This window comes from Micrasema longulum, unplaced genomic scaffold, assembly GCF_059751315.1.
Source record: "Micrasema longulum isolate JH-2025_06_02 unplaced genomic scaffold, ASM5975131v1 h1tg000505l, whole genome shotgun sequence".
Classification (NCBI taxonomy): Eukaryota; Metazoa; Arthropoda; class Insecta; order Trichoptera; family Brachycentridae; genus Micrasema; species Micrasema longulum.
The window spans coordinates 388122-413789 of NW_028277702.1; the positions used below are offsets into that span (position 1 = coordinate 388122).

Below are 25668 nucleotides of genomic sequence, written 5' to 3' on the forward strand. Positions count from 1 at the left end.
TGGTCCAAGAAGAAGAATAAAAATTATAAAATTGTTTTCAGGCGTCTTAGTACATGAAATAACACAATCAGATAAATCTCTTCAAAACCATAAAAGTATCAGCTCGTTTACTTTAATAAAATCAACAGATGGAAGAGTTAAAGGAATATACATGCTCGAACATATACAGAATGGTGATTGTTACACAATGTGTAAAGTGGTCACTTAAACCAGCCGATGACCGGTTGTAAGACCTGTAAATAACTATGCTTCCGTATTTCATTTGACGTTCATATGTTTGATGTTATTTGTTATCTTCTTTTTCCAGTGCCTTGTCGGGTACCCCCGACGCCGACGTGATAATTATTTTGGTTTGGAGGCGCCAGAAACTCGCCTTTCATCCTCTCGTTATGTGCTGTTATTACACAGTTATGAATGTGATCCCATTGTCCAGGGTTCGCGACGTGGACGCTAACAAATTGAACTAGTAATTTGTTTTGTTGTAATTTCAAAACTGTGTTTTGAGTAAAGTAAGAAATTGGAGAATTTGGAATGTAGTGCACTCTGCCAAACTGCCAAAACCAAAAGGTTTTTTTTTTCAATCCGCTGACGGAGTGCATAATAGCACTCAAACATGTATTAATTTATAGTTATTTATAATTCGTCAAAACAGTTTTATTGAAATGTGGCAGCCATAACATATTTATTAGGTGTCAAAATTAAGCTAAGATTCAAAATATTTTAGAGGAAGCGTAAGGGTTAAAAATATAATAAATGTGGATTATTTTGAATAAAGGAAACACGTTTATTTTATAATAAATTCTTTTATTAAAATTAACGGGAAATACGACTACAACCTTAGAGTATATACATTACAACTAACCTTACCTAACTTCACATAACACAAGAAATTATTGTAACGTAGGTATTACACGCATCGCTGGGTCTTTGGATATTTTCTTTTTAATAAGATAATGGCGTTATTCATCAAATCATTTTTTTTCCTATGAAAGGATGTCTGTTTTTCATTCAAAACCATGCTCATCTTAGCTTCTTTTACAAAATAAACATTATAGAAGATATATTGGTCAGCCGGAATGAATGAGAAAATATACAATTTAATATTGTTATTCAGCCAAAATTCAATACGTAATACACGGCTAATTGTCGATTGGCCCTTTAACAATACGTAGCCGTTTTGTAATTAAGCTAGCCAATATGTAAATAAGCTTAAATGAAATCTGACTGCGACAAAAATATTAATTACGAGGGTTAGTAATTGACAATTAATAAATAATGTTTAGTCATTTTCGAAATTTAATACGTATCTGAAAACAGCGTTAAAAAATCTCAATATCAATTAAATACATTTATTTGCATTTCTCGTTTGAAGTTTTAAGGAAATTAAAGTTGATACTGTAAATTATTTTTAATTAAAAATGAATTTTTCGGACAATGGTAACTAATTTAACAAATTGTCGGGTTGTTATCTCGCGATAGTAGCGCCGACTCTAAATTGGAGATTAAAAGATCTAACCAAGTTGTATCATAATTTGACGAGCTTCACTGTTATTTTCGACTAGATAAAAATGGATCCAAATACAAAGTATTTAGTAAACACAAAAAATGCAAGTTATTTTTCTTCTAAATAAAGAAATAAAATAATTATAAAAAATACACAAATAATGCCTTATATTTTTCTACCCGTTGATTTAACAACGTTGAAAATCGATAATTGACAATAATGCGTCTGTTTAAACATAAATGTATAATGTAACTAAATTATTTGTAACCGATTTTTATTATTTTGAATCTCTCTGTGTTTTTAAAGTAACTTATTATGTGAACCACCTTAGTATGGCTAAAATCCATTGAAAATAGTATCTACAAGTGTTTCTTCTATAACTTTCCGTTACACATTAAAATGTGTGCACAAACAAACCTCTCATATTACGTTCGCCAGTTGCTTGTCGTTGCTTAGACGTGCTTACGATTAACGTATTTTTTCAGCGTATTTTTCTCATGTTTCTCCCTTCGAATTGCTAAAAACAATGACTTTGTCTTTTTCACTTAGTAACGAATATATATTATAGCCTGACTTTATAATATTCTTTAGAAGTCAGCGCCGACACACTTCTTGGTTCTGTTCACGTGAGTAATATCGTGTGAACGTCCAAGTTTGTCCAACAAAATTGGCAACTTCAAACACCATAGACTCAATGGAGAAATTTATATTTTTAAGTAATAACGGTGTTTTATCAGATATTTCTATGAGTCTCGTGATGTGTATATACGCACGCATTGTCCAAAGTTTAGTGGGTTAATGAGTAATAATCGTTTCACGCTAAATAACAATGCGTCAACAACTTAGATACAGGTGTTCCGCAATTCATCCAGTTTCCGACAATTGTTGACTCAAACTACGAACTCTTCCGAGTTCCCTGGTGATCCACTGCAGCAAAACGTGTTTTGCTATGACCCTCGGTTGATGTCTGCGGGTTCTGTGCAGTTCAACTCCTGGATGCGATTTCACCTGTAACTTCCTTGATGTCCGCCGGAACGTTTACGTGTCAGAGTGCGTCGTGTCTGAGGACGTTCCTTTTCTTCCCGTTGCTGACGTTCCGTGACGATGGAATAATGGACAGGTTCCGCGAGTCGCAAATCATCCTTATTAGTCAAGTGATTAAAGATCAGCTCAAAGTAACCTCTTCAGTCCGGTACATAATTTGTCCATCGTCATATCACGTCTAGTAAAATGGCCTTTAGGAGTTTTATAATTACAGTTTAGCTTAGGATGTACTTCCGTAATTAAAAGCGCTTGTAACTACCAAATCTTTTTTTTCTCATTATTAATATTATTTTGTTATATTTATTTGCATTTTCATTTGTATTCACTTGTGAAACAATTTTTAATCGACAACTCAAGAAAAATCCCACCCCATATGAAAACAGTTATCACGCCGGCAGTTTTTAGGGTAGTAGGGTAGTAAAGTAGTTGAGTAAGCATCTACTACCTTCCATTTTATTCTCACCCGTATATTTGAATGAAACTTTAGTATTTTTGTAAAATTAATGGTTAATATTATACAGTATGTAACGTGCCCACTAAACAGCTAAATACAGAGCATTAGCTATGTTAGTGCCTTTTTGTCCTTTTCTAAAAAATGTTGTTCTTTGAAAAACCAATCTTAATAAATTCCCTAGAGGGTTCATTTTATCCAGTATTTGTTTTTATATATTTTAATGTATTCAAAATATTGTACGTATCTACATTTAAAAGTTGCCATAGTAATAAATTTTATCTATATTTTTGTTCAACTATATACGCAGCACGATAACTAAAGATAAATATTTATTTTCTAAATTAATTTTAATTTGAAAAACAGTGTTATTCTGAAAAAAGCTATGACCTTATATGTCAACTTTCTTTCACGACAACTGAAGCGGCAAAAATAACATGATATGAAATATTTTTTTACGTGAGATAATTCGCTACATAAAATATATTTTTTCGAAACAGGAGAGTGGAACAGGTAGCAAAAAGAACACCGATATTCGAAAATAAAAGATAATACAAAATCATCTCAGGGTGAATAATACGACATTAAAGGAATAAAGCAGTTTCTTTTAATACGACTTTTATAAAAGGGAACTATAAATTTTATTAAATATCCACCCTTTAATGGAGGTTTGACAAAGGCGAAACACTGCCATTAAAAATTTAAAATAGTAAATCGAAAGGTAAAAATAGTACTAACCTTACTCTAAAGTGACAGAATTGTAATGTTTTTTTTTGCTTAAGGACGTTATTCATTTTAAATATTAATAAGCTTAAAAGGTAATAAAAAGGTATTTTTCAAAAGGAAAGTATGGACTTTTAGTCAAAGAGAGAGAAGTCTGATATTCATTGATTATTTGAATTTTTATTAGTCATTCTGTATTGAAGAAAGTCCAAACTGCATATTGTTGGCTTAGTGATAAAAAAATGCAACAAAATGAGTATCATAGCTTTGAAGTGACTTGTTGACTTTAGTTAGATAAAATACTTTTTGTTAATAATGTTTTTAACACGTATTGTTAATAATGTTTTAAACACTTGAAAACACTTGATAGAGACTCGGATTAGTATAGAATACTAAACAAAGAAATTAAAAAAGAAATAAGAAAAGATATCAGTACATATAATACAAACCTCATCTTGCAAACAATAGAAAACAATAAAAACATGAAGGTGTTAAAGGGAATTGAATCACGCGGTAAACCAAATATAACAAAAATCAAAGACAAAGATGGAAAATTAGTCAAAGACAAGGATTTAATCTCAAAAGTGATAGAAACATTCTACACGGAACTCTTTACATCAAATACAAACCATAGCGTGCAAGAAAAGGTGTGTATAATGAATGTAGGATCTGAAGAATTGCCGGAAATTGAGCATAACGAAATTGAATATGCCCTGAAGTATATGAAAAATAGTAAAGCCCCAGGTGAAGACAGAAATACTAGCAAAATGTTAAAATTAGGTGGTAGAAAACTAACAAAAGCCATAAAAATATTACTTGATAAATGTTTAGAAGAGGAAAAAATACATAACAATTGGCAAAATGCAAAAATCTAATTTATTGTTTTTAAAAGGCGACAGTGACAATCTCGAAAATTATAGACCAATCAGTCGACTGTCACACCTTTATAAATTGTTAACAAAAATTCTAACCAACCGATTAACACAAAAACTTGATTCTTATCAACCTGTAGAACAAGCAGGCTTTCGCAAAGGCTTTGGAACTAGAGATCACATCCAATCAATTCGACTACTCATAGAAAAGTCAACAGAATACAACATAACACTACATTTAGCTTTTATCGACTATCGTAAAGCGTTTGACTCAGTTGAACAATGGGCTGTTATTGAAGCACTCCAAAATGCCTTAGTTGATTCTAGATACATTGGATTAATAAAATTCATTTATAAAAACGCCACTATGGATGTAAGAATTAATGAGGACACAAAAACTGATAAAATCAGAACAGAGAAAAGTGTCAGATAAGGGGACACAATATCGCCAAAGCTCTTTACGCTAGCCTTAGAGGATGTATTTAAAACCCTAATTTGGGAAAATAAGGGTGTAAAGATCGATGGCATGTACTTGAGTCACCTCAGATTCGCAGATGATATAGTGGTCATAAGTAAAGACATGGATGAACTAAGCGAAATGATTAAAGAACTACACGAGGCTTCAAAAAGGGTTGGTTTGGAAATGAACATTCATAAAACAAAGATTATGAGTTTAGCAGGACGAGACATTTTCATTAACGATAATAAAATCGAAGTGGTTAATGAATATATTTATCTAGGACACAAAGTCAAACTTGGTAAAGATAACCAGATAGCGGAGTTACCAAGAAGTATAGGGCTAAGTTGGGCTGCTTTCGGCACACTTAAATATATTTTTGAAAATAAACAAGTCCCTATATGCTTGAAAAGACAAGTATATGAATCGTGCATATTGCCGGTGACAACATATGGACTAGAAACCATGTCTATAACACAAAAAAGTAGCCAGAAATTAAAATGCACGCTTCGATTCATGGAAAGACAGATGCTCGGTGTATGTCTAAGAGACAAAATAAGAAATTAAGAAATAAAGCGCCGAACCGGGGTCGTGGATATCATGGATCGTGCTGTGAAATTGAAATGGCAGTGGGCAGGACACTTGGTGAGGCAAAATGATGGCAGGTGGACACCCAGAATAATAAAGTGGAGACCGTGGGCAAACAAAAGAAGTGTTGGAAGGCCACAGAAAAGATGGGTCGACGACATTGCCTCTATTACCGGTAAAACGTGAATGATGAAAGCGGGTGATGAAGCGGGGAAGGAATGAAGACGTTTGGAAGAGGCCTTTATCTAGCAATGGAGAGAATAAGGCTGCAGAAGAAAAAGAAGAACAATGTTTTGAGTTTGTTCAAAAATTTTACAACTTCTAAACGAGAACTGTATTCAACCCCCTAAGGAGCTGTTAATATTAACATATTACAACAGAGATGAAGAACCTTTGAAAGACGGGAATACGAAAGTCTAGGCAACCACAAGGCTTATGATCTGTCATTGCCTAGTTTAAGTGGCCACTTTACTCACTGTGTAACATTCACAACTTTGTCTATATTTGAACACTAATATTCCTTCGATATTCTACACGATATTCCGAATTTAACTACTAATGATTTCAGTGAAAGTAAAAGTGACTCAGTTATTTGCTTTATTGTAGTAGTAATTAAAAAAAAAAAACTCATAAAAGTAATTCCATGGTATAGCGGTTAAAATGCTCGACTAAGGCACAGATGGCTCAGAATTCGATTCCTGATGAGAACACATAAATAAATATAAATTTTCTCAAGCCTGGGTGTTCTGTGGTGTAATTTATCACTATAATGGGTCTTCTGACCTGCTATGGTTCAAATAAAAAAAAATGTTGTAAATTATTATTTTTATTTAATCAATTAACATGAAATGACACTGATTTAAAATAAGCACCCAAAATATAATTTGGAAACTTCTAAGAAAAAAAAAAGTGCATCCGATTAGGTGTTTTTTGCTCATTTTGCATCTGATATAGAACCAAAATTCATTTTGATTTATCTTTAATTTCGTAATAAATATCAGGGTTGAAACCAATTTCATTAAAAATATTGAATTTAATTCATATTCATGTTAGTGAAATAGCAACTCGCTGAAAACAATTCATGATTGCATTTAATAAATTTATTGTTTGCTCTGCTGACATAAATATGACGATTGGGCGATAATTGTCAATTTATTTATTGAATCGTATATCAAAAATAAATATTTCAATAGCCAATATTTTTGGGTCATGACATCTGTTATCTCTGTGTTCTGAAATGTGAAAACAATTAGATAATTCATGTATTATTCAATATGATATAATGTCTAACGAATGATGTATAAATTTTATACAGAATGTTTGTTTGTATATAGTCGAACTTGGTTATAAAGCTCCCAGAAAAAGCAAGATCTCGGATGTAATGAGGAAACACTCGTTGACATTTTTGTTTATAGTTTTCTCCATATTCAAATTTATAACGAGCTACTTTTCGAAAATACCGAACAAAAATATTACCGAGAGTTTTGATAAAAAAAAACTCTTTAATTGTTTAAACACGTAGTTTTTGAAATAAGAACCTAAGTAATAAAACCATAACAGGCAACTTAAAACCGATTCCGCTGGGCTTCGGGATTGGATTACGTTTATGACACTATGTACTCGTAAGTGCTAAGTACCTAATTGGTAGTTTTCGCTGACAAAATTGAAAAAAATATCACATTCTTGGTTGAAATTGCTTGTAAAAAATTTAAGATTTGTGAACTTAGTAAGTAACTATCGGCTCGGCATTACATGGCATCCTAGTTTCAGGTTTTTTTTACAACTTTTTAAAGTTTGTTTAATGTTCTATGGTCAGCGCATAATAAACATTTTGAGTGGTTGATGTCAGATAGTTGGCAGTTCATGTCAGAACTACGGGACGCGAACCTGACTTGGGAGGATACACAGGAGCTGGCAGCCGACAGAGATGCCAGGAGGATCCTACCATATTCTCCAACTAGGGAGCGGACATGGAATGATGATGATGATAACGATGTCAGATCAGTTAAAAACTAACCCTTGAATTACAAACATGTCTACTAACAAGGGCAGTATCTCTCAATTCGTGAAAAGGTTGGATTTATTAACATGGCGGGAAAAATGTTAAGTGTTTAAAAAGTTTTCTCCATCCCTTATCCAGTGCCAAAATTGTGGAAAAATGAGAATGTTTATCTATCTGAATTTGAAATTTAAAAAGTCGTATGTTTGTAAGCACTTATTATAATTTTCCTGAATAGTTTTATTTGAAAATTATACGATTCAATTGTACGTATATTTGTTTGTTTACTTGGTGACATTACGCAATGGTGATTAGGTTTAAAAAACCTATCTCAAGTATAACGAGTAAATTTAGTAAGTTTCATCTTTCTCGTGATAACTAAGTTCGATTATTATATTTTCAGTTTCAGTGCTGCAGAGCAGCGTTTATTTTAAAATTAAAAAATACATAAAAGAATTTGTTACCCCACTTAGTCTAAAGACTATTCGGTGAGAAACAATTTTATTTTTATTTTTATGACAGGTTTATATTACATTTATTTTATTTGTATTTTACAGATTTATTTAAAAATATGCACTATAAAGTATCTAGAAGATATTTCTTCAGTTCTTTTTTTTTTATTTGAATATTTTTCATGTTAATGATGGTTTGTGGGAGATCATTGAACAATCTTGGAACAACGCAATTTAATGTTCGCTCTCCGAAGTTATTTGTAATTCGGGGAACAGACAAGGAGACCTTAATTTTTAATCTAGTGTTGTGAGTGTGGGAAACTCTTTTTTTATATTCCGGATCAACAAAGTGATCTACAATCAATTTGTAGTCACAAAGTTGTTTCACCGGCAGGACATTACAGAATTTAAAATATACACTTTCGCCCATATGTTTCGCCTCACGGATTATGCTATCCGGTACAATCCCCCTCAACAGTCTCACCTGAATATCATAAATTTTACCCAGATGAGACTGGAAGGTGAGACCCCAGACACGCACTCCGTAAAATATAATGGATTCAATGAGCGAAGTATATATGTATCTTTCCGTTTTGAAAGGTAGTATGCTTTTAATTTCATAAATCACCTTAAGCCAGTACCTTAATCTGTCGCAGATTCCATCAATATGAACACCCTAGCTAAATTTAGAATCAATAATTAATCCTAAATATTTATGATTATTTACAACATCTTTAATAGGACAATTACATTAATCTGATTCTATATTTAAATTTGAATGAAAGCAAAAATTTATATGAGCTTGTATTTCTATTTCAAATTCACATTTAGTAATATTTGGTGAGGATACTTGAACAATATTAGTTTTTTTAGAATTTATTACTAAGTCATAGTCATAGTCTTCTTGAAGCATTTTTTGGGCAGTTTTTATATTTGAATGGCTTATTACAAGGGCAGTATCGTCTGCGAATTGGAAGCAATTCGAAAATTTTAAATGGTTTTCCATTGAATTACAATATATTAAGTAATGAATCGGTCCGAAGACTGATCCTTGAGCTGTTCCCATAGACACAACTCGTTCATGACTATAATTTTCTCCAACTTTTACTTTCATGCAACGATTTTTCCGGTAATTTTCCGGTAATTTTACTATATCTACCCCTTATTCCTGCAATTTCGAGAGATTTAACAAGTGTTTCATGGTTTAGCGTGTCGAAGGCAGTTTAAAGAGTCAGTTTTCAAAGGAAGTTTAAAGAGTCAGTTTAAGATATCCGTAAAAAAAAATATGTTGCAAAATTTATATAACTAGATTTGATTTAATAAGATTTGTTTTTTAAACTTTAAAATGCAAATAACGGCTTATTTGCATGTTATAACAAATAATAATTTCAAGTGGTTTTGTTGTTCAAATATTGAATTAGCGACTCGTTAGAATGTCTATTTTTTTCTTAAAACAAGGCAGTAAATATATTTGTAGTAAAGTAGTGAAATTGGCTCCTAACTGAGCGACTCGCCATGCCAATATATTTTCTTATAAGACAAGATTCATACGATGATAATATTGCACGACTGCCTCAGCCTTTTTTTTAGTTTCCAAAATGACGTCAAACAGCGTAATTTGGCCGTTCACTGTACCTATTAAGAGCATCCATTTATTTAAATATTTAATTGATTTAAACTACAAATATTAAATTTTAAAACTGTATTGTTTGCGCTGTGTATTTTAATTATTAATTAGGTTAACTTCTTTTCAAATATTTGTGGAGACTTTGATACAAATGTATATAAATATTTAAATTCTAATATTTGACATTGAAGTTTAAGTGAGAAACTTATTTCTTTGTAATCTATCTTGAAATTCGTATAGTTTCCGTTGAGTTTTATTTTTATTCAAATTTCTCTCCATCGATTTTAATAAATATGTTGCATACGACTTTCACCTTGGTATTTCTTTCTGAAAATTACGTTAAAAAAAATTTTAAAGGGCTTGATACTCTCCGCTGTTTCTGGGTGAACGGTTCGAAAATTTTTTTTTTTACACAAAGTCAATTTGACTTATTCATAATTAATTATGTCACTTGCTTTACTCAGTCCCTTTAAAATGTTTTGTCCAGAAATAAATTGTCTCTCCAGCCCTTTGTAAAAATGATTTTCACCCCTGGTTGCAAATGTTTGATACCATCGCTAAATTCTAGCCAAATCGACTTGCGCGCGCTTCCCGCGCATGCGTAACGCCAAGTTGGCGCGCGCAGGATCTAGAATGCTCATGCCCAACACAGACAGGCACCGGGCCCGTTTGCGCTGTTTTTTCAATTGGTCAACTGTATTTATACCCGATGTCCCTATATGTTAGCTACTAAAAATCTGGCACTGTAAATATTCGCCTGGCTTTCCATGTGCGTATATGTGTCTCCCTAGAATAAATGTCTAGCCATATATACCGCTTTGAATTCACGTAGGTTGGTCCCCTTTTTGGTTTTCAGTGGCTAAACATAAAAAAAAGCTCAATTTTATAAAAAAGAGTCAGAGGACTGAGGACATACTATTGCAGCAAGGACCGTGGGATCGCGACTTTCTACCTGTACCCCAAGAGGGTGAGACTCCATTATATATTCTTTTCAGTTTATCTTAATGTTAGTTGTTTGATATAATACATACAATATAATATGAAAATTAAATATAATGACCTAATACCAAGAAACTGGCAAGATTTAAATGTAATTATTCTAATGTGGTTCAAACGAAAAATGTATATTAAAAAAATACACAATTGAAGACAAACTTAATGTTTAGTATTTAATGATTATCAACATTAAACATAAATAATACGTTCCGGGTTTAATCGAAGCGCCTTTTTTTAAAAATAAAAATTCCACAACTTATTTTTTTTAATTCGACATTTCTATTGAGCAACCAAAGTAAAATTTATTGTTGAAGAGGGGAAATCTCATCTGGCCAAGGGCGGAAAGAACCATAAAAATATATCATTGCCTATTTATTTATTGGGCCGATTTAAAGATATCGGTTTTTGCTGGCAGTGGTTTCTGAATCATGTGTCTAGTAATAAATTGTGTACGCACAAAACTTTACACATCTCTATTCAAATTTGCGGTACTGAAAATTTACATGACATTCACAATACTGTGTACTTTATTATCAAAATAACTTTTCATCGTACATATGAAATCATCAACAAGCAAGCGTTTTCTTTACAAAGTTACTAGTTTTATGGTGTACATGTAGGTGCTGTGTTTATCAAACACAAGATTTTTTAAAGAAAATATATAACACGCATGTCAAAGGTAAATGTAACTTTCGTTATCCTTTTTAAGGGAGCTTAAAATTTTCATTACAAAAACACACTATGGTTTGCTGACTTTTTAATTCATTGGTGCAGTTAAAATATTCAAAAATTCAATTCAAAAATCCTTTTTATAGAAAACAAATATAAAGGTTATTTTTGACTGGATATTAATTTGATGTTTTACTGTTTCTATTTATAAGAAATTGTGTTTGTTTTCCTTCTTTTTGATTGCTTGCTTTTTAATGGTTTGTTTTATTTAAGGTTTCTCTATATCTGATGTTTAATGCTTTTTAGCTAGGATGTATGTTTTTTTTATTTTATAATTGCATATTTGTAGGATAAAATAGTATTTTTCTTGTTTGTTCTTCATACTATGTACTTTTTGGTTAGGATGTATATTGTATATTTTATAATTGTATATTGTAGTATAAATTTATTAGTCTATCATATTATGTATTTTGTTATAATTGTTATACATTAAACTGGTCCATTTCTGGTTGATCTTTAAATGATGTACTTTTTTTATAATTGTTAGATTTTTCTTTTAAGGTAAGATGTTTGTTTGTAGTTAGGATGTATATTTTTAATTGTATAATTGTTACACTTTAAACTGGCATATCTCTATTGAAATTAATCTGATCTGGTTGATCTTCAAATTTCTATTTGTATGAACTGGTTTAAGATTAGCCAGAAATGCGATGTCTCTTGTAACTCTTTATATCATGTACTTTATAAAATTGTTATATTTTCCTCAGTCCCGGAATGAGTTCTAATAACTCCTGGGAGTATAATGTATATGCATTGTATGATTATATTAAATAAAAAATAAATAAAAAAAATAAAATAAAATAACTAATGGCAGATTTAAAAAAAAAAAAATTCTGAGATCACACATACGATTTCATTTTCCTTCATCAGGTGTAAATATACACTTTTGCAAGTTTTTTTACAACTGGTGATAGATGGAGTTATGTTTCAGAATCGTGTGATTTAAATAAAACTTTTCTGTTCAAAATAATCCAGTTTTGATTAATCAACTTGAACTCAATCACGTTGTTCAACAAAAAAAAAAACGTCAAAACATATTAAATCATTCAATCTTATTTTATTATCTTATTACAAACAATAAATTAGTTTCTGTTTCTAAAGCGCGAGATTTAGGTGTCATATTTGATCAAAAGTTGTCATTAGTCAGTCACTTAAACTGCATACGCAATAAATTCTTAGAAATGCTAGGCTTTATTTTGCGAGAGGCGAAGGATTTAAAAAAAAATATGTGTACTTGGGAATTCATGTACACAGCTCTGGTTAGGAGCCAGTTGGAAAACAACTCCACTATAATATGGACTCCGTATTATAGTTTACACCAATGTACTTTTGAAAGAATTCAAAATATTTCTTTAAGATACGTCAACTTTAAACTCGGAATCAGATATGAATTTATTAGCTTTGACTTCCTTTTGAGTTCTTTAAATTTGTTCAAACTAACTGAGATAAGAACAATTATAGATACAATGAATTTATTTAAGATTGTTTACTTTACATGGGGTTGCCCGAAACTATTTGCACCCATTAACTTCAAGGTAGAGTGCCCGCCACTTAAACTTTCCAACACTTATCTTAAACAAATGCTTTAGATTCGGCAGCTACAGTAGATGGTGTGATAATTTTTATGATATGCTTGTAATAAAATATTTTGATTAAATGTTCCCTTGCTCTGAATCTCTGCTAATTTCGTCTACATTTTTATATTAAACACATCTCTCAGACTTGAAATCCGATAACTATTACATTGACTCTTTATTATTCTGGTGCCTATGTTGAAATTAAAGTTTCAATTAAAAAAAGTTAAAAATAAATTCTTATAAATATATGTTTTTACACCAAGGTCACCTAATGAGTATTGGAAAGGTTATATGCCGATAGTTCTACCTGGACGAAGGACTCGTCAAGTACCCCCGGGGGTAGTTTTGTAGCAACGATTCGCAAACAGTACACTCATTTAATAATATTCTGAATCAATTTCATGTACTCGGCAATAACTGACGTTGCTTATATTTTTAACATAAAATACAGTTTATGCAAATCAACTCTATTTAATAATTTCAAAGATGGTGAACGGTAATTTACATTAATTTGTAAGATTTAAGCGCTTTCTATGTTTACTTTTGTATGTGTACTATTGTGTACTATATTCACGTGTATACTTTATTTTTTAACTATTTCAATTGTAAATATTTTTTTTTTTTTTTTATGACGTTTTTTTTATTGTTCTTTGTATATAATTTACTTATATTTTGTACGTCTTTAAAATAAACCTTTTATTTTTCAAATTAAAAATTTAATGTGCATACAATTTTGAAACTTTATTTTAAAAAAATGGTCATCTATGTATATCTAAGCATGTTCTTTTATTGAAGTGTTTATAATGTGTTAAATATTTTTTTTGTAAGGTAAAACGCACTGCTTGCCGTGTATTATTAATAAATAAATAAAACTATACTAAATACCTATATTTTACGGATAACTGTTTTGCAAATGTTTAACATCAGTTGGTTAGTATCATTGAAAAGTCAGTTTAATCCAAACTTCCTCTCTAAACACGAGTTTACGCTCTATAAGAGAGGTAAAAACGTATATATTTATTTATTTATTTATACTCTTACATTGTTTGTATTATTTTTTTTATACAAAATGATGTTCTCTCATTGGGGTGTCCCGTGCCGAGGGAAACATTTTACAAACTGTGAAACATGCCTAAGATTAGCAATTTAACAAAGTTAACATAATAATTTTTAAAAAACCTAATTAATCCAATTAACCTAATTATCATTAACAAAATAAACAACAAAAAACCAAAATAATCATAAAAAACATAACCAATGTATACAGACCAAAAGAACAAATTTCATACACAGTACACACATTTTACCTATTTGGCTTGATCCACTCATCGATCCGTGCGCAACCCACCTCCATTATCCATTTCTCTATTACAATTTTATATTGTGAGAACTTACTAATTGTCCTTATGGATAATGGAATATTAATTATGTATACACAAAACATTTCTTATTTTATACTTATTTTGTCCATATTTTTTTTCAATAAATAAAAATAAAATAAATACTTATAATACATAATTTATGTTTTCACACTAATTGCGATTTTAATATACCAGATACGTAAAATTTGACTTAATTCGTAAGTCGATTTGAGCTTGTTCTCTTAAGCGTATAATCAATGTACAGATAAAAATAATATATCTAGCAATTTATTGTGATCTCTTACCAGGCGCTGTTGTAAATTCTCATAATTTGAAGAATTTTAAGTTCAATTTATGTTTTTCGCTTTCTGTTGAAGTGTTGCATCGATTTATATATTTCATAAGTTATGTGTTACCAAATTTAATTAATTGTTAATTCAAACAATTTTTACCACTTGTTTCAAAAGGAGATATTGTTTCTGTTCATGTTTCACCGCTTGGTCCTTAGCTGTGTAAATCTGCTCGTTCATCAGTTTTGATGATTTACATATATATTATTATAAACACATTATGTCGAATGATTATGATTTATCTGCTTTGAATTGTTTATGATTGATGACGTAACTGCAGCTGGTAATATGTCACTGTCATAATATGCGCTTTAAGCCCAGTGCCACATACAATAGACGATACATATACCAAAATAGTTTATACAAATACGTTTGCTAATGTCTCTTCCAATATAAACTTCCGTTTGATTTAGGCCAGTGATTGTAGTTTGATAGAACTTTAGAGATATTAGTGGATGTTAAAAGGAATGGCAAACGTGCCAATACACTGAAGTTTAAGTAGTTGACAATATTAGTTAATACAAATTAAAATATAAACATTTATTGTAGAAATCCCCGATTGATTTCAATTGTTTACATTAATGATACAGATGTCTTTAAAAAAAAATGTTTTAAGAGCCAACTTACTGGTTATTCATTATAATTAAAATTAATCAACTTTGCTTTTCAAAATTTACTTCTTTATAATAGTATGATTTACTAGAAACCGATCGGTAAAAAATAAAAAAATAAATAAAATTAAAATAAAAATAAAAATTAAAATCAGTGATTAAAAACGAAGTTGTTTTATGAAAAGTTTAATTACATTTTCTCTTTCTATACCTTACAAGGAAGAACACGTGTTAAGGTATTTATAAATATAATTTAAACATATTGTTATTTCTGTATTTTACTAGAAATTTATTTATTTATATACATAAGTTTATTGTATATTATTTAAAACATTAGTCCCAACTCCATGGGACTAAAAGTCCTGTGTTGAGATGGGACTAGCAATTAGTTGACACAGACACATGAGTATATTACCACATCAAAAACATAAAAATAATTAAAAAAATATATATATATGGCAAATCAATATGGTTTAAATTATCATTTTCAAAACAATTGAGCTACTTACGAGAACAGACCCAAAATGTATACTTCATCATTAGGAAAATATTTTTTTGTTGACACAATACAAATACGAAAATAATTATTTATATATGTATTATCTATTTTTATTGATAATGATCATTTATTATTACTTAACATTTTTTACCAATGTACAAAATTTTTTTCTTTTTATGTATGGTCCCAAATTAGTTTTTTTTAATGACTCCTGGGAGTATAATATGAACTATATATGTCATATTTTTAATAAATCAAACAAAAAATTACAATTAAAAAAATATTTAGTTCTTAGAAGTATTTATGAAAAATTCGGCGGTAATCGGAACTATACCATGTATTTTCTCTTTTTTATACATTTATTATTTATTTCTCCATCTGTGTTCCGAAATTGTGAAATCTGAAATAAGTCTTTTATTTTGAATTTTGTACCTTGTATTTTTTTGTCACAGACTGTAAGATTTCCAGAATGAATAAATAAATGAATCCAAGAAATGATAATTTATTCAGAAAAATATTGTTTTAATATCCTTCTGGGCGTTCATTCAGGGAATGTATATTCTTTCAACACGGTAAAGAAAAACGAACTGAAATCCGGTAATGAAATAAAAACTGTCGGGCAAAAATAATTGCAGGTGATCTCCTCGTTTCAATTAAACTCTACAAAATACGCAAACCAAAATAATTATTTTTACTTAGTTGAGTTAAGAATTTTAAACGTTTGATTGATTTTGGGGTAACGAGCATAATTTTGTGACTCTTAATCAAAAGTATAATATTAAACACGACTTAAATCTTAAGAAAATAATTTCATAATTAATATGTAGCAATTTAACTACAAGTTTCATAAAAAAAATGTAATTATTAAATGATAAAAAAAACATTTCTGTGCGTAAGACTGAACCAGAACCCTGGACGAGTGTTTTTGTCTCGATGGCTGCTCTCAGGTAAATTTCCTAAATAAGGAATTCGAGTGGAGATATTATGACGTTTGCCTTCAATTCATTAGGTTCTGGGGTCGTTTCCTGTAAAGTCATATGATGAATATTGTTTAAAAATATCGTAGTTGTAATAGTTACTTTTACTGGAATATTTTTATAAAACGTAAGACTGAGCACCTTACTTTTATGTAACATATGCTTAAAATACGCTGCATTTAGTTCTCAAATGCAGAGCCTTATAAACCAAAGTTAGCGGAAAGTGAAATTAAGTTAACGTATTTAAAAAAAATGATTTGGTAAGGAATGAAGTAATAAGAGAACGGACACCGCAAACCCCAGTTACAACTGTCATCAAGCAGATGTGATTTTGCATTTTAAAAAAAAAATATATTTATTCATTTATATGTACATCACAAAATGGAATATCTTAATTCATTCATTTAAAAATAATTAAAATTTAAAGGTAAGATTGGGTATATAAATAAAAATAACACAAAAGTATACATAATGTCCAGAGAGTAATATGTTTAAAAAGTAAGAGAATTTTGTAACGAAAAACTCCCTCAGAGTCGTGAAAAATGTCAATGTCCAAAGTAATATTGTTCGATATTGGTCATATACTGCGGATGCCTCCTGATAGCCTTAGCCACGTTTGCCTACTTTACAAGGCATCAGGCTCTTGACGTCCTGGACGTCCGCTGCTGACTGTTGGTCGGCAGCTAATGTCACAACTAAAGGACGCGAATCTGACTTGGGAGGACGAACAGGAGCTGGCAGCTGATAGAGATGAATGGAGTCTCTTTGTGGACACTATCGTTATTCATAGTTTCTTTATCCGCATACAGTGGTGCATTGGACACTGCATTGTTACTTAAAATGAGGCTTATCTTTATCATTTTATACACATACTCGTAGGAAAGACGGCCAGCCCAACGCTTTTAGGCACAGTGCTGGAAATCACCAATTTTAAAATAATGTTATGTCAAACTTGCTGTAAACGAACCCAGAGCCTCAAAAATGGTCAACAAATACGCAAATCACTATACCACGAGGCAGACTTATTTTCTCTTGATGATCTTTTTTAGGTTCTTATCAGCGAATAGCCATTGAATAAAAACGTTTGTCCTGGATTTTTGTTTTGTTTTACATTCAGAACTACGCAGTATTTTTTTTCCCGCCTGAATACCGAAAATTAATTAAAAAAATTGGTCTTGACATTTAGTATACTAAAAACGAAATTAATTGTTTTTTGAACGCAGGTATTGAAAAGTTTCAAAAATAATGTTTCACATTAGAGCAAATTTTTTGGTGTTTTATTCCAATTTCAACAATTTGGAATAAAATACCATAACATAACATTTAACCAGCGTTTAGCGCTAGATAAGTAATATATTTGGTCCACTTTTGTATTTTAACGAAAACATACAAGTTTTTGTACACGTATTGTAAATTTCCTCGGATTCGCATTTTTTTCGGAAACGAATTGCTTACAAAAGATTTATTGTTGAAAAAACTTTTTGCCGCATAGTTTGGTGTATTGTAAATTGTAACCGTAAATATTATATCACGAACATTATTTCCATGCACGGTGTTTAAAGGCCAGACCGCAAAATGTCAGAGGAACATTCCTCATGGTAAACCTTAAAAAATATCCTGATCATTTTTATTCATAAACTCATTTTTAACGGAAGAAAAATATTATCACAATTCTAAAATGGAGATAGCACTACTTTCACCAACCCCTTTACCTCCCCTACCAAGCCGAAGTCTAGCCCGTGTCCGGTGCGTATCGCTTCGTTGGTCAAATACGTTTTTAACCATTAATGAGTCAAAATGACAAAAAAAATATATAAATCATTTTTACAAACCATGTCAAACTTTAAGATATCGGTCTCATATTTTTGATATTCCCAGTTTAGGTTGATGGGTCAAACGGTGTGGATGTATTGCGACTGTGTTTTTTTAAAAAAAAATATTTTTTATGTAAGAGTTTTTATATGTTATAGAAGACAAGAGATAAGATTATGTATATAGATTAGAACTTTACTATAAGCACCTGCTGACAAACTGCATTGTATGAAGTTCAGTAGGACTTGATAATTCATAAGTAAATTTTTGTGTGCTTTTGATAAATAAAAATATAAATTTGAAAAAATAGTTGCCGTAATAAAAATGTTTATGGTCATATATGACCCATAAATAGTATCCACGTACAAAGGTGTCTTAGTTATTTTGACCCATATATAGTTTGTTCGTTGGTCTTTTTCTGTAAATTTCATGGTGAAAATGGAAACTGAAATTTACTAGTGGCTTGCTAAATGAAACAGTAATGATGAATATTATAAAGATCATGAATCTGGACATAAATGTTTGTAAAAACAATTTAAAAACATCAATGAAATGTGCCGATAAGGGTGATTTTTCACACGAATATAAAACCTAAAAAGATAATGGCCAGTTATTTGGTTTTTTGAGGTATATATATAAATAAATTTGTATTTTTAACGAGTTACTGGGTTATGAACAATAATATTGCACCGGAATTGATAAACTGTAGTTAAATAAGATAAAACAGTTATAACGTGAAAACAATCGTAAATAAATTCCCCTTAATAAAATAGGTAAATAAATTGAATGACTTACAGAGTGACAAGAATCCCAGTAGAACTAAAGGCCATGGCGCCTATTGCCCAAGCGGATCCTGGCCGAAGGAATACTTCAGGAATGTCTCTACAGCGCATCCTGGCTTCATCAGGCACAGTTCCTCGCGGACACAGCACACACTGAGTTTCATCTAAAGGGTGGCGAATCTGAAAAAAAAAACACCATGCAGAACTTAAAGATATAAATCTATGTTAAGACCTTTGAATTTTCTAAAAGATCGATGTATGTTTATTTTTCCTTTTAAAAAAAATACATTAGTAAAATTGTATTTTTGGTTGTTATTATATTTTTTCTCCTTTTGAAATAACGAATTTTTTTTTTTTCACCAATCTGTCATTAACCTTCAAGAACTCATAAAAAATATACAATTAAGAAATATCACATACTACGAATACCAATAAAATGGATTATAAAAAAATAATTGTATTTTTAAATTTAATATGGATATTGCGTAAATTTTATCATGCATACATTTAAAAAGGAAATTATTAAAAAATCGCGACATGTTTAGCCTTGATAATTGCGACGTCACAAAAATGACAAAAAAGATGCATGTATAAAAGATGAACAACTAATTGAAATTGAATACGTTAAATACTTAAGACTAACAATAGACAGACAATTGACATGGACAATTCAAATCAATAATTCAATAAGTCAAGTGGCGAGTCTTTTTTTAAAGATCCATTATTCTGTACCAAAAACGGGAAAAATTCAAATATGTTTATAAGGCCTTTGTAAAAACTTTAATATTTTATACATAACTACTATGGACAACAGAAAATTAAAATGATAGAAATTGACTACAAAGACAGCAAAAAAAATGTTTTTGTACGTTTTCACTTTCTATTATTTTGTATCTCAACTTAAAAAAACGGCTCTTGGCCTCATAGAGTTAGGAAAACGTTATTTTTTTTTTGTTATACGTATCTTTATATGAGTGAATAAATACAAATAACTCTTTAAAAAAACTAAGGAATTTAATTTCAGTCAACTTTTTAAACAAGAATCATTAAAATTTATTCATGAATTCACCACTGATGTAATTGTAAACGGAAAACTGAAACTTGAAAAAAATTGTAGTAGACATGGAAACAATACGAAAATATCGAACAATATTAAATACAGCATTTGTAAACGAGACAACTCCAGTTGAGACATATAAATCAGGGACTGAAATTATAAAATAAACTGTCAGAACAAAATACACAAAAGACTCTGACAACTATACAGAAGATGTAAAAAATTTTATCATTAACAATAGAAAGGGAATTTAAAATGGAATAACAATTTTGTTGAAATAATGTAATCCGTTAGGGTTTATAAATAAATCAATTTAAAATGAAAAAATTATAAGAAATGTGTGTGTATTCTATACCGGCATTTACGTGTAATTATTTGTTATTTTTTTGTGACCTCTTGCAATAAACTATTTTATTTGTCAACGTAAAAGGCTAATAGGCGCATAAAGAAACAAAAAATAAAATTGATACGTAAAAGCCTGATTGATTGCGCTTCTGATCTAAGCCAAGAACTTACAATATTACATTGAAAATCTCCCCTTTAAATAAAAACTTCATGTCAACTTTGCCGGGAATCAACCTCAGCATCTCAGGCATGGTTGATAAATACCCCAAATAGCACATCACGAGACGTACGAACCGCCATACGATTTTCTAATTTGATATATTTACCAGAGAGTTGTTAGCGAGACGATAAAACTCACCGTGGTTTACCTGGACTTTGGATTAATTTCACACCCAGAAATATATTTTACCTTAGAGACGGAAATATTTTGTTACGTGGTAATAAAACACTAACTACATTTATGAGAAATAATACCCGATAATCAGTGCTTTTCTGGTTTTAAAAATGGATTTTTCGTTTGTTTTTAAGAGGACAAAAATATTTGTTTTCTATAAAACACGACATAATCGAATCAATCTTACATACGTTTATTTATAAAGAACTCATTATATAAAATTGTTTTAGAAAATACCCCGAAACAGTGACTTTTATGTTACCATATGTAATTGATGATTATAATGGTAAAATAATTGCTCTCGGATTCTCGGATGTTTTTGTTCCGAAAAACGTATTTTTTCGAGGAATAAAACAAACATTTGAATACCAAGCTCAATTTTCGCAACGGAATTGTATAAATACAAACACGAACGCATTTTTCTCCAAATGCATAAAAAAACGTTTTTATTTGTGAAAGCTAAAGTCAATTGATTGATGCAGTAATGAATGCATTGCCGGGATCTTAATTTTAGTAAATAAAATTTCAATTATGCTTGACAGCTGGATATCATTGTTATGTCGTAATGTGAAGTGGTGTGTTGGGGAGTTATCTGACATATATCGCTTATGTATTTTACTTAGTGTCGTGTGCCGTGGCGTTTCACGGTGCCGTCGTCATTTATTGGATAAAGAAGATTTTTCTGTTTAGTTTTTTAGTTAGGCTATTGTGACCTATGTATGTTTGGTGATGTAAGGATAGCTTATTGGTATGTTTTGTATTTATTTTTATAAAACGTTTTTTGATGGTATGCTACGATGTTATTTATTTAGTATATTCACAAATTTTTTGTGCAAACTATCGTTAATATCAAAAAGTCTCGAAGTCTCAAAAAGTTTCAGAGCCTTACTTATAAATCAGATATAAGGTTGACCTTGAGAACAGTGGTAGAATAATGATGATATAGCAAAAAATATTACTTGCAAACCTCGCATAGAGTTAAACTTGATTTAAATCTGGAATAGCGAACATAGAAACTTAAACCTGCGCATTATGTGGTATAACGCTGGAATAAGTACGCGCTGCGTCAAAAGTCCTATTTTTTTTTTTATCAAAATGGATAGTTTATCAGATTTTTTTCAATTTTAAACAGTTTCGAAGTCCTGCAACCTTATCAATGTGATTCAAGAGATTTTTAATAAGATCTGAAATGTTTGTGTATTAAAATTAATTGTGATAAAAAAAATCTTCCCAATTTTGATTTCTTTTTCTAACGGTTTTCTCCATGTTCTCCATGAAGCTGACAGTAGTCTCGGATTTGACTTTGACGTTTGTTTGTTGTTGTTATAAAAGTTACTGCGCACGCGCACATATCAGTGTTTACTGTTTAAAAAAATGAAGTATCAAATAAACTGTGAATTGTTATTCCAGGTAATAAATATTTTTATAACTAAGCTCTTTTATATCGGTTATAAATAGTTAAACCGGGTTAAGTTATTTCTTAATGTAAACCTGGTATCAGGAAATCTAATAAATAAGGCCCTATGTCTCGAGACTCAAAATCGTTTCGTGACTGGAAGCCGCTCTAGTCAGAATACACCATAATAATTTGTTTCTTGAAAGGTCTTCTTAACACATTGAGTCATTGTTCACAGCTAAGCAAGCTAAACAAACACAATAACTGATCAATAAAAACGACAGAAGTGCCCTCAATACACTATATATTTAACCACTGACTCATTTCAGATGGCATTTGGATCTGAAATTCTCATGATTTCTCAGTGGTAAACTATTAAACGATTGCTTATAATAACGGAATGTATTGAAAGATTAGTTACTTAAACTATTTTTAAGTATTATCGCTTTATATTTTCAATAAAAACCTATGTAGTGTCCTAATATATGAACATGAATACTGAATTAAGCATCAAAACATTTTATTAAGAACGATATAAATTTTAATTATATAGAATAAAGAACGTCACAAAAAGCAATTATAGACGGCAAGAGGAATTTTGGAAAACTCGCATGGAAAGGATTTCATTAATTTCAATGCATGCAAATTAGAACATGCAACATGGATTGCGTCATCAGCATATTTCAAGTTGAAGAGATTATACAATAAGAAGGTACTTCTCAGTCCGGCGATACTTTCACACAGTAAGAAGTCCACGAGGACTATTAATAGAAATGGTGCAAGAACTCAGCCTTGTTGAATTCCGTTGACGACTCCGAACCAGTCTGTGACAGCATTGTTTATAATGACTGAAGGGCTTAAATTAGTTGGTTGTTTTTATAGCTACCTGATATACTTCTAGTAAGTATTGGTCTTTACAGATTATTGTAATATTGATCATAATCAACAAAATACAATCTCAAAGAAGAATTTAATTCCTGGTTTCGTTGAATACACCGTATGTTGTGGATATGATCTGCACATTACCCAACAAGCAGAAAACCCGTCCCATTTTCTTTTGGAACTCACAAAATGGGAGCTCAAACTCAATACAGTATAATGTTTTACGTAAGCACATTCATTTATAGATCACTATTCACTTCTTTGTGGGTATAAGTTTGAGTTATAAACATTACCTTTGCGTTCAATAAATAAAATACGACAAACGCATATAATCCAACGCTTATGAAATTACGTCTCAATAAGGTAATTTGAAGTTAATTTGAATTAAGTCACTGCTTGAGCCAAAGTTAAGGTCCACCAAAGAACAGCGTCTTACTAATATAGCAAATTAAACAATTAGACCCCGAAGAAAATTCATTTTCACCGAAGCAAAGATTAACAGTTGTGATTGAAATATGATTTTGCTGACGATAATTTCGTTAATTCAAATTGTGCTCCTCTCAAAGGGTGCCGCACTTAATCACTTAGCGAATTAAATTTGATATTTTCATCTCAGGTGAGTTTCAGAATCTTGTTAAATTGCAAACAGTTTCTATTCAATTACAATGTTTAATGCTGTAAGTCCGTATATTTTGCTACAAATTTGAGTTTCAAACGGGTCTTGAGATTAAATTAACTAGTATGAGCTTTGTTCGATGGAATATGAGCATTTAAAACAGTGTTTCAGAACATTATTAATTGTTGTTTATGTTATTTAAACATTTCTATGTTATGACAAAGCTATGATTTGCGCTTGTTCAATAAAAGAGACATACAAATAATAATTGAGAAAAAAAAGTGAATTTAAAGTTTATAATGTGTTTTTATTACTTAACACCTTCTGGGCTTTTACATTTCATGGTTTTCATTGAGGCCTGCTGTAGCAAATCAAGACTTCGTTATTTAAAAAATCTAGTTGCTTTTTTAGTTCTCGCATTACATTTATTCATTTTTTGACAATTGAAGTTGACATTACTCTACGGGTTGTTTGATCCATTACGTAATGAAACTGTAAATGTAAGTTCGAAGTTAATTAAACGAAAGTAGAAAGCTGCTGAACTGAAATAATGTACAGAAAAATAAGTCAATACTATTCGCTAAAGCCGTATTTAGCAATATAATCGCATACATTTATGATAGATATAGTTGAATTTGAAAAATGGCCGTGAACCTTGCAAATCATAACAATTTTTGAAAAGTATGAAGTAATAAAAAGGTTAAAAGGCTTTAACCATCGTTTGGTGCTAAATTAATATTTTTTTATGCTTACAACTCATATAAGATAGTAAATATTCCATTCCTGCCTACATTCATCCTTATCCAACTTTTTATCATCCTATCCTGATAAAAAGTTGGATAAGGAGCCGGTGAGCAAGTCACAATGTGAAAAGTGTTTCTGTGATAAATCCTTATCATATACATATGTACAACATCTGCATACCTCTGACAAAGTGTAACTAGTGTTACATCAACAACCGAAAATATATATCTCATCATCATCTTTACGATACCGGTATCCATGCAATAGTAAAAGTAAAGTGCTTCATAGAAGAAACAAAGGAAAGAACTTGAAAAGGAGTAAACAATTTCTCTACAGTTCACGAATTCTTGCTGTTATCAGTGTACAATGCCTGAAAGATATTGAACTGACTAAACAACTATCATTATACTAACCTGATATTGCGTGCAGTTAAAACAGTGCCAACAACAGCTTTCTCCTTCAACATACTGCTTGGCTTGTCCCTGGTCGCAAGGAAGGCTGCAGACCGATTCAGGAGGTTTGGGTTGACTTAACTTGAACTGGATTTCTGTTGAAAAAAAAATATCCTCAGTGGTTAACAAATGCACATGTATTATTATTATTTTAGAAATATATCTTTCAAGAATATTTTCAGTATGTCCGAACGTTCGTTTGTTTAGAAAATGGCGTAAGTAGCATTTTTTTAAAATAAATATCCCACAAAGCTTCCATTTTAGAGGCTTGTCAGCAGTTGGGAAGAAGATGATATGGTAGGAAGTCACGAAAATGCACCACAATACACAGATCCAAGAAAAAAAAAAAAAAAAATGGCCGTCTAACCAAC

General features: G+C 30.6%; 1 protein-coding gene across 1 annotated transcript in view; it reads right to left on the reverse strand.

Annotated features, from left to right (window-relative positions):
* LOC148281008 (metabotropic glutamate receptor 2-like) overlaps positions 1-25668 on the reverse strand; it is a 508075-nt gene that overhangs the window by 106024 nt on the left and 376383 nt on the right. Inside the window, 2 exon segments of the mRNA XM_088227463.1 lie at positions 19425-19591; positions 25259-25392. Coding sequence (XP_088083589.1) covers positions 19425-19591; positions 25259-25392 — 301 coding nt within the window.